Here is an 11,180-nt window from a genome sequence, read left to right as displayed (position 1 = left end):
GAGAGTTTGCGTGTATTTATATTTATATATATATACAAGGTTATATTGGGAAGGGTAGCTATGATGAGTGGATAAGCTACTAATAGACTTAAGGAATTAGAATACTTCTGTAAAAAAATCATGAGTGAGGTATGTAAATCCAATGGGGCATCAATGTGTATTGATACAGACGAAGCATGTCTAAGGCGTTTCTGTTATCTGAAATGGACAGTTAGAGTGGTTGTGTGTATGCAACACCATCGCGTGATGTTGATTATGTGCATATTCTCAATCTATGAATCATCTGACACTAAATACAGATGGAGGAGGCGAGGAAACGCAAAGAGGCCGAGAAACAGGCCGAGATTAGGGCCATACAACAAAAGGAGCGTACAGAACAAGCTCAGGTATGTCTATTATGCGTATATATGTGTCGTAAGTGCTCTGATACACGTGCATCAAGGTGTGTTAACAGACAATAGCCATGCAATGGAGGCCTGATCAAATTCTACACACTGTCGGAGAACGGTAAGTGTGTGACTGCACGGCAAACGTGTGTCATGGTTGCGTTCCAATGCAGTTTTTCTTTTCTTGCGAATAGCATCTCAAAGTCTATGAGCGCTAGCGAATCACAGGAGCACTGTGATAGGCCAATGAATAAGTGGTGGCGCCTGTTCAGGCTTCCGGGCTGGTTTAATTAGTGCGTGAAGCTTCCGTGTGTTATAGGTACGTTCTGAATACATAGCTAAGAGCGCTAGTATAGGGTTTTACTCGTACCCGACTTTATCCACGCGCATGGGTGGTAAAATGGTGATATGGTCTGTTCACTTGGGCTTATCGGCTGTACAAATGTTTTGGAGACAGGTGTGTCCATTTGTAATTCATCTCATGACTAAACATGTATTTTGACACCATACAGATACGGAAAGAAAAAGAGCAAAGGCAAGCTGAGCGAGAACGAAAGGTAATTCCTATACATTTGAGTCACTACCATTGTATTGTTTGTCAGGCTGTTCTTTTATTTTGGTTTTGTATACCTACTTCATGTATAGATGAGTCTGGTCTGGGCTTTGGCCTTGAATGCCATCGAAGTGTGCACGCGGTCGTCACTGTGGCATATTCGATACAACGTCCAGTTTTGTTGTTCGATGGAGCTTTGCGACTTCTGACTGTTTACAGCTCCATCATGGAGTGTGTATATAGCAGAGTTAGTATGTATGTGTACGCATACACATACATATAACAAATATATATTGTGCATACGTTTGCGAATCGATAGATGAGCTTTCCGATACTATATACAGTTAAGTGCAGTATGAACATTTGGGTCACGAAAGAAACTATTTTCAGTATATACATGCATGTACACTACATGAACATATTGCCTGTATTTTTGGCTTCTGAGTTGGATGGCCACATGCCGAACTGTTTCCCTCGTAGATTGTATTCTATAAACCCAATTTGTCGAATGAATAACAAATGATGTGAGGCATATATTCGTGTACCAATGATTTAAAGCTGCACCACTGTATGCACATGTAAGATCAATGGTCGGATTGCCTGTCGCCTTCTCAGATAAACTAATACAATGAAATACGACAGGACGAAAAATACTACTTTGAGGCGCGTAGATTGGGCGCATTCCGCGATAAGATTTTGGGGCAAGACCGAGACTACCGGAAGTATTGGCTGATAGACCATACCCGCATACACATACAAGTGGATGGCGGCAAGTGGGGCTATTTAGACACCATCCCAGAGGTAAATATATGACGAAATAAGTCAACCGAGTGTGACGAAATAAGACAGACTGGGAGTAATTCGATGAGTGCGAAGATGTCGTAAAGTGCGCGACCTCACCTATATTTGTTGCGTACATACTAAACTCCAGGCACGTGCGATGTCAAACGCGCGCACCCGGGACTCTCTGCGCGATATCAAGATATAAGCACACAAGCATATTTATACGCCCACGCTCACAACATTTACGGATGCACACACGAGCTTCTATTCACAGCAACCGTACATGCTAAAGCCTGATCGCTCTGACTACTACATAGGTGGTGCAACTACTCAATCACCTCAACATCACACGAGCTTCTATTCACTAGCAACCGTACATACTAAAGCCTGATCGCTCTGACTACTATATAGGTGGTGCAACTACTCAATCACCTCAACATAAAAGGCCATCGCGAGTGCCACTTGCGCTCGTCACTGAACGCTTGCTTCAACCGCCTGTGTAGCAATATCAAGAAACGCATAGAGGTGTGTGTGGGTGTACTTGTGGTTTGTGAGTATCTGCATTATCGGAATATTGTGAGATTTACGGTTGACGATATGCATACTGTATATAGAAACGTATGGAGGTATGGGAGTGTACTTTTCATTGATGTTTTCTCGATGATGAATAAACGTTTCAAGATATATTACTGATGATATATATTGGTATAAGTGACGGTTTGTTGTTGTTTTAGAGTTTTGCTTGTGTATACAACTTTTAGCGCCATAATAAGTTGGCGGGGGTCGCCTTTGTTGAATAGAAGGCTCGTGCGAATCGCTTGTTGCTCCCATAAACCGAGACACAAAAGAAAATCGGAATACACCCAAGATTGAGACAGAAGTCCCAAGTTTTGCAAGCGCGCATGCACACACTGTTATATCAATTACCTTGCGCTACAAGTGGACGGGGCACCCAGCAGGACTCCAATTACCTTGCGTATGGGCAAGGCATAATCCGAATGGGAACACCTACGGGGAGACTTTTTAAAACCTGTGGTCTGTGGTTCTTATCATTAGCAGTTATTTCGTACTCAGAAGGACCTATTATATTTCCGAGTGACACCTCGAACCATGTGCTTTTTGTTGTTCGAAGATCTTTCAAACACACAAGGATCATATTTCCGAGTGACATCTACCTATGATTGATTTCTGATGTTAGAAATTATTTCATACCCACAGGACGCCCGTAGGGAAGAAGACTCGCGGCGGAGTTCCCGTTTACAAGTCAAATCCAAAGAGTTTGGGTTCATGCACTTCACAAACAGCAAACGTGGCAAAGATGCGATGTATCCCTGGGAGTCATAACGAGAGTGTTTGGTCACCACTTTGTACCTGCGGAACCTATATAATTATACAGCTGTACACATGCATACTGGTAGATGACGGGTGTGCTGCCGGGTACACAGGGAGTGAATCCTATCTTAGAAGTTGTGCTGTATTTTGATAGTAGCAGAAGCGAGGTGCGACGGTGAAAGACAAGACACTCCACAACTACAGAACACATAGAGGATCGCTCGTTATCCTTGAGTGTATATTGGACTATAGACGCACTTTAGGATACAACTCTGAATAGTAACGGTTGATTTGAAGAGGCTGCGTGTCTAATGGTACTCAACTCTGGCCTCGCTGTTTAATTTCCAGTCGATATCCCCTAATCAATTACTAATAAATTAGAAGCACCGATTCACCTCATCACTTGTTCTTTATCGTCGACAATGTGGCAGAAATCGAACGAATAGTTCATTTACTTGTGTGTAGTATGGTCCCTCTAGATTTAATAAAGTATAGAAATAAAAAATACTTGGAAATCAAATTCAACTGATTGAATAGATATAACGACCAGTCATCACCATTTTGTTGAACTCAAAAAGCGCAGAATCGCGAGGGCATGTGTACACATTTACAAGTATATATCTACGCTGGCAGGTAACTCCTCGTTACAGATACGTAGAGATTTAGGCGGGCACGTGTGGTGCGCAGTATATATATATATATATATTTATTCACAAAGTGCAAAGAATTAAAAGTTGGGAATTTTCAGTGCGCTCAGAAGTTAAGTTCAACCTTCTTATTCAGCGACCTATGCCACAACCATTTTTTTCTAATCCCTACATACGTTTTTAAAGTTTTGCCACGTGCTTTAAGGTAATTTTATAATGAGAAGCAGAATATGGAGACTTGAACAGTAGTCTTTGAAAGCATAGTATCATATGATATGTAGTGAATATTTCGCCTGCTGGTGAGCTAGGAAGTATGTAGCAATTTTTTTTCGAAGGAAAATAATGTTCCCGTGGTAACCTGGAAGGCGATTCGCTGTTATTTGTACAAAAATAATTTCATTGATAGAAACTTGGCAGTTGACATATGACATTTGAGTTTGACACTACTTTCGATTTCTGGCGGGTGTTCACCCGAGGTGTACGTTGAAAATAATGCCATGTACTGTGCTACTATGCAGGAGGCTCTGGCTATTTGGCTGATTCTGTAAACTGTAGTGTGTATCACACACCATCTTTGAGTATACCGTATTTGTAGATTACGATGCGCAATGGGTGTGGGTACGACTTAAGCATGGGACGTGTTTTCAAGCGACGGCCGCTGTTGTTCGCTGTACTTATTTTGGGTTGTTTATACGGTGGTGTCACACAACAGTATGTACAAACTTTACATTCACAACGTCGGGGTTCTGATGGCGCAAACTCTGTTGTATTCAATGCCAACGACGATAATAATATTGATGTCAGCAACATGGATAGGAGGAATGAACAATCTATAAATAGTGGTGGTTTCGGAAATGGTAAGCTACAAAAGTTAAATGACTTGTGGACCGGTTCTGATGGAAGGTCAGATGCTGATCGTGAGGAAAATTTATCAAGTAATAGGCATGCAGGAGTGAGAGTTGTAGATAATTCATATGTAAATGATAACCGTATAGAGTACAGTTTCCAAGGCAACAAGACTGATAGCGATCTGACGAAAGAAACGGACGCACACAGTGCAAATATAAAGAATGACAATGTATCAAATGATATGACACCAACGGACAAAGTAAGGGGGGCTATAGGGAGTGAAGTATCTTCTGAAGACGTAACCAAGGTAGTCGAGCCTGTGGAAAATAGAGCAGCTGCTGTGAAGTATCATGCGGTTCAGGGACAAGGTCTGGAGAGGAATAAAGAAGCGACAGGGGTTGTACAAGATGTGAGCGTGAAACATAGCTCACAGATTGGTGTAGGGTCGCGACTTCACTCTGATACTGCATCCAACAACGTAGGCGAACATAACCTGGAAGCTGCCAGCCTGGATGAAATCAGCTCTAAAACAGCCGAGGATCCGTTGGTCAAATTAAGACCGAATGTTGAAACGGAAATTAACTCCTACACATTGACCTTCGTAGGTGATATCATGCTCGGCGATGCGGGGTTGAGGTTTGCGGAGAAACAGTACGAGACGGCACAGGCCTTGAAGACGCTGGGCGACAAGTCGGAAAACAGTAAGAGTATAGTAAGTAACAAAAAAAATACTATACAAAAGACTAACTCAGACACAGATACAAATGATCCTGATAGTCGTGGCGAAGGAGAGGAGGAATCTGAGTTTGTGTGGGACGTGGACGAGCCCTTCAGCAAAGTCAAGCGATTGCTGAGGCAGTCCGACTATGTCATAGGTAACCTAGAGGCACCCATCACTCGACGTAGGAAAAACTACGACTCCAATCATGCATGGAGCTATAATATGATACCCAGAACAGCCATGGCTATTAAGCGCAGCGGTATAAATGCCGTGGGCTTTGCCAATAACCATTTCCTGGACAGGGGCCCAATGGGAGTATTCGATACCTTGACCCGATTAGAAGATGTAGGACTCCCATTGTTTGGTTTGGGTAGGACGCTCGAAGATGCTGCAAAACCTCTGCTATTGACAACCACAATTCTAAGGAAAAATGATGATAGTATGGAAGGAGTTGTCAAAGATGAAAACGAGACATGGAAAGTGGCTGGGCGAGACCTACCCAGTAGCCTCAATCACGGGGATAGTCAATTAATCAGGAGCCGTGAGAAAGTACGCAACGATGATACGGGCATTGATAAGGCAGATGCTGGTAAATATGGGCACCGGTACGAAAATCAGGATCAGGAAAGTACACATTCGCATGGTAACCTGACTGTGGGTGTGGTGGGGTTTTCGGACCTGTTCTGCTGTGGGAAAAGGGCGGGTAACGCTGAAATCGGGTGGGGGGTGCTGCAGCCTGAACCCGAAGACATAAGTATAGGAATTCAACAGTTGGTGGCCTCGGGCGCTTCGCTCAAAGTCGCGTATGTCCACTGGGGTAAGAATTATAAACCCATAACCGACTATCAACGATACCAGGCAAGGCTCTTGGTACGGGCCGGTTTTGACCTAATTGTGGGGAGTGCTGGGTCTCATACGGCCCAGGGCTTTGAGTATGTGGATGGGGTGCCCGTGGTTTATTCGGTAGGTAACTATGTGTTTCAAACCCCTGGCCGGTTTAGTGTACCAGCTAAGGGATCGGAGGGAGTCATACCCAGTCCATATGCAATGGTGCTACATGCTCATATAGATTTCCGTAAGCAAGTGTTCAGCGGGCTGAGACTAGATTGCATCATAATAGACAACTCTGTGGTCGAGTTCATCCCACGTGAGTGCCTCCCATCTGAGGCTGCAGAGTTCTTTGCATCACTCGGGAGTGATGTGATATACGTAGCAGGGGCTGTGTCTGCATCGGTGGTCTTCCCCGCTCTCGCTGGGTGAGGATTGGTGACCCATTGTCCACGTCGTTAAACTATTGGCGCGATAGTCGCAGCAAACACACAAGCCTTGGTATTCATACATAGGTGTTTATTCAGTGTAGAGCCTGGAGCACACTCTCATACGTCAGCGAGCATGGTTCTTCTTACTGCGGTCCTTATAGGTTGGGGCCTCGTTCGAGCGAATGTACTATTATGTTATCTAGAAGCAAACATCGACATTGCAAGGAGTCTCTGTCATATTCATACATATATAGTTATTACTCTATCCATTCATGTGAATCATTTTTTTAGAAGTGAAAATAAAGCACTTGCAATAGCTTTTGAAAAACATTCAGTAGAATTATCAAAAACAACAAATAGGATAGTCTTTTCATGAACATCCGGATAATATTATTTAACCATAACTGCATTGGACCCCCAGGGCGTAGTACAAGACGTTTACGATAACTACGAACGCCTCTGGTGCATAAACCTCCATCGTGTATACGAGGGGTGAGCGCGTATTGCTCAATATTTCTAACCGAGAGAATATGTCGATATGAGTTGCGAGAATTGAGAACTTGCATGCCAACACTCCGTGAATCTCAATGTTTTCAGCCACATATTGTCCTAAAGTGGTGTCCATAGCAACACACTGCACCCCTTTCCAAATGAGAGAAGGTTATCGCTCTTCAGTGTCACTTGGCTGATATCTGGCATTCAGATCTACCAATTGATTTATGGTTCATTGTGGTTCATGCTATGTTTAGCTAGCGATTGCTAGTATTGCGTTAATGGACAACACAGGACATTTAAGTGCGTAGCTATATGACTATAGATAGACAGACAATTAAAAGGCTGAGATGGACCTGCGGCTACAGGTGAGATACTGAACGTCAACAACTGAGACGCGAAGATATCAGCGCATCAGAGACTTGTATAGCGTGAATACATCAGCTAATCGTCTCAGACTGATAGCGTACCCGCACGTGTACGGTTATTGAGGTATCGGACAGATTTGTCCGCTGATATAATATTGTTGTCTGAATTACCCATTTACTGTTATGCCAATTGAATCACCATCTCCCCTCATTCGACCTGAATCCAAAGCTTCCTGCATAAGCTCTGTGCCCTCCGTAGTCTCTCGCACTTCGTTGGTCTACAGCACACATGACAGCCAACGCAATCAGACAAGGAAGTCATCAATGGACCGGAACATTTGGTTGACACCGGATGCTTGACACCACCGATTCACCTGCGGGGCAAATCATAAATAATACCAACCAGTAGCAGATCAGTGTGAGTGAATGTAATTGCCAACTACACAGATCGGTGATTGGCCCCAAACTATTCACGGGTGTCACTCGCTATCTGCACTTTCTATTGGTCTATGGAAGTAGTAGCATATCAAAATCCGAATATACAGAGCGCCCTAACTTTTCCGTGGCGATACATGATCGCGTATAAGCAAACCCACATAGGTGGCGTTTGCTAAGTAACATGTCCGCTAGTGTCGCGTGGCCACAGTACAGAACACACTTCAATCCGAAACATAGTTACATACCACTCTTTTCTGACTAACATACACATTGTACTTAAACAATCTATCCCTATTAACTCAAACAAAGTTACATAACACCCTTTTCTGACTGGACATGCACAGTGCACTTGAACCATCTATTCCCATTAACTCTAACAAAGTTACATACCACCCTTTTCCTTACGAACTAGAACATATATATATATATATATATGTATATATATATATATATATATATGTGTGTGTGTGTGTTGCACAGGGCGCTTAAACCATATATTACCATTAACTCAAAACAAAGTTACATACCACCCTTTTCTGACTGGAGATGCGCTTTGTGTTGTGCCTTGCCAAGTGCCTTGCCCTGTCTCGCCTTCGTATCCTGGGTTGCAATGCCCTCAGCTGCCCCTCGCGCTCGCGTTGTTGTAGTTCGAGTTTGTGCACCTCTAAATAAATCAATGTGGATAGAGGTATCCTGTATTGGGTCATAGGAGTTTCCCGCATATAACTACTACAAGCAATGTCATGCATCTTTACCTATTCTCACACTTTTTACTTGACATGACACCTGTAAGCATTCAGCTACCGGGCTTATCCCTTTTCTCCGATGGCATACACACCTGTACTGTGATGTGTGTAGTCGAGTATCTGATCCGCTTCATCCAGTTCTGCGCCGGTATATAGTTCTTGGTGTCTGAATTTGATCATCTGGTACGGGTGTGGGAGGTTGAGTTGGAAGAGATGGGTACAACTATCTAATAGCCATGTACCGTGCCAGTCTAAAGTAATAAAGCAGTTAAGAGTGTATTTGTTCACTATTATACGTATAGATGCCTTTGATTTCAAATCGGTACGCCAATAAAAGTATATACACATAAACAATTGCTCATAAGAATTATATTTTACAAATTAACGCAAGGCTTTTGTAGTATTACAGATTTGCCTGAATGTGCTTAAATAAAAAGCCATGCCATTATGATGACAAAAATATAAAGTGTATCTGAAAACATACGGAATTAATTATTTATGCATGCACCCACATATAGTTATATGAAGATGTTACTAGCTGAATCTGTGCTGAGAATATATATACGCAAGCGTGACGCAGTTTACTTTGAGCATATACACGTATACATACATATATCGTAAATCAATTTGTCTACATCGCTGGCAATTGGATATTTACACGGCGAGGGTATACTAAAGAATTTTCGAACTTGTCATTAGAATAGCCAAATTTTTATTTAAAACTTACCTGCTCGACATGTAGGATTCCCAATTTGACTATCGAATCTTCTATCTCCACATTTGTTGCTATGTCGAGATGTTTCACTTTTACGATTCCCTGAGAGCAGATGTGTATGTTTCCAGCGTTAGGATATGACACCATCCCAAAACCCCACTTGAATATATACATAAATACATATTTGGTATTAGCGTGCAGGAGAGAATAGCTTCATATTCTGTACATCAAAACATATAGGTAGTGGATGTCTGTGGTATCTATCCAATTGCCACAGATACGAGCACGGATGTATAAGTCTACCGTATCTGGCGCACACATGCATACACGAGTAGAACAAACGGCCTGTTTCAACTAATACCATACTCTGCTGGCATACTTACCTCGTCAAAGAGGGTTTATGAATGCCAATTATCCACATTCACATGTCACCCCCTACTTTCTACATACCAGATAACCCCCTATTTTCTACATACTAGATAGTCCTTAATCTCCACAGCCTCCTCTCCATCGTTCGTCTTTGCCTTGCCATTGCGTCCCATGCGCTTTATGGCTGATACGATGAACGAGTTCTTTCGCCTGTGTATCGGTTTGTTATTGCCCTGCGATGTGTCTGTGGATTGCAACATCTCAACATTGTCCATCTCATTGCACGGTGCTTTGTCCTTGCCTTTGGACTTGTTGTGTGTGTGTGTCTGCATTCCTTTGTTCTTCCCCGCTCTCATACTCACCCCTCGCCGAGCCTCCGCTGACCCCGTACTATCCCAATCCCCAACTTGTGTGTGCACCTGCGTCTTCGTATTTCCCTTTTCTTTCATGGGTGTGTGTGTGTCACAGCCATCCTTCCCCCCCCAACAAGGTGCTCGCATTTCCTCTGCACTCGTCTCGTTACTGTTGTGTGTCTTGTACTGGATGGCATGCGCTGTGTCGCGATTACCACTGTCGCGTGTATCTATGCTGATGTCTGTGTACGATCCGCTCTCCATCGCAACCTCATTGCCAATCCCCTCACGCATGCTATAAATAGAATTTGAGGTGTAGCTAGAGTTCGCGCTGTTCTGAGTCATGAACTCGAACTTCTTGGCCTTAGCCGTACCTGTACTTATGGATGTAACTATTTCATAGGTTTGTGGAGTCTTCTCCGATGTGTCGTCTTCATATCTCTGCATATTGTACACGTAGTCACATCCGTATGTGTCTGGTCTGGTATCTTCCCCTCCAGCACACACAAGCGTTACCTGTCTTTCCATTGCTGCGGACATATGCATCACACTCTCCTTCTCGTCTGCAGACAGAGACATAATTAAGGTTGAGACGTGCAATCTTGCCATGAACAGATTGATTCTGTTGTACGATGGTACAACATGCATATATTTAGTGGCAATTGGTATTAGCCAATTGGTAAACGCACGAGCATATCTCAGATGAAAGCAACATGCTACACACCCTCACCAGTACTCATGCTACCTGTGGTATATTGAATTCCTTCTTGCAGTGTGATTTTGATTCCAAATTACTATCTACAAGTAGCCGCCAGCAGAAAACTTCGCATTTCACTACTTATGATATTTTATTTTCTAATCAAATCTGTTTTGCGTCCAGGTTGTATGCATAAACCTTACTGCATACCACAATCAGACGTAAATTTTTCCTTGGACAAAGGTTGTTTACCAGAGAGATAAAAAATAGACCCACACAATATTCAGGGATTCCAATCGTAGTTGATATTACGTACCTTATTTGTCGTGTGCGATCGAGCAGAAAGACTTCCAGGAACGTATACAAACTAAGAAAGACAGACAAACAGTAGTATATGATGCCTAGGCCAGCCAAACGCCTACATCTTGCCGGCTGTAAACCACTTTAAATGCATATAACGATATACACAATA

General features: G+C 43.0%; 3 protein-coding genes across 3 annotated transcripts in view; 2 read left to right on the top strand and 1 right to left on the bottom strand.

The window, feature by feature from the left end:
* The window catches only part of SARC_10175 (hypothetical protein), a gene marked incomplete at its 5' end in the record, with an annotated part of 12,495 nt that extends 9,046 nt beyond the window's left edge, over positions 1-3,449 (top strand). The window contains 5 exons of the mRNA XM_014295791.1: positions 300-386; positions 899-943; positions 1,582-1,740; positions 2,134-2,247; positions 2,941-3,449. Of these exons, the coding sequence (XP_014151266.1) occupies positions 300-386; positions 899-943; positions 1,582-1,740; positions 2,134-2,247; positions 2,941-3,066 (531 nt within the window). The remainder of the gene's footprint in view (positions 1-299; positions 387-898; positions 944-1,581; positions 1,741-2,133; positions 2,248-2,940) is intronic.
* An 853-nt stretch (positions 3,450-4,302) lies between these two features.
* SARC_10174 (hypothetical protein) lies at positions 4,303-6,531 on the top strand (the record flags this gene model as incomplete). Its single annotated transcript, XM_014295790.1, has 1 exon — positions 4,303-6,531. One exon carries the CDS (start codon positions 4,303-4,305, stop codon positions 6,529-6,531), a length of 2,229 nt encoding a protein of 742 aa, XP_014151265.1.
* A 959-nt stretch (positions 6,532-7,490) lies between these two features.
* On the bottom strand, positions 7,491-10,590 carry SARC_10173 (hypothetical protein; the record flags this gene model as incomplete). Its single annotated transcript, XM_014295789.1, has 5 exons — positions 7,491-7,764; positions 8,356-8,492; positions 8,667-8,754; positions 9,302-9,391; positions 9,766-10,590. 5 exons carry the CDS (start codon positions 10,588-10,590, stop codon positions 7,696-7,698), a joined length of 1,209 nt encoding a protein of 402 aa, XP_014151264.1. The 3' UTR covers positions 7,491-7,695.
* Between the last annotated feature and the right edge of the window lie 590 nt (positions 10,591-11,180).

This window comes from Sphaeroforma arctica, assembly GCF_001186125.1.
Source record: "Sphaeroforma arctica JP610 unplaced genomic scaffold supercont1.1161, whole genome shotgun sequence".
NCBI lineage: Eukaryota > Ichthyosporea > Ichthyophonida > Sphaeroforma > Sphaeroforma arctica.
Note: the sequence above shows the minus strand (reverse complement) of the source record. Positions and strands in the feature narration are given on the sequence as shown.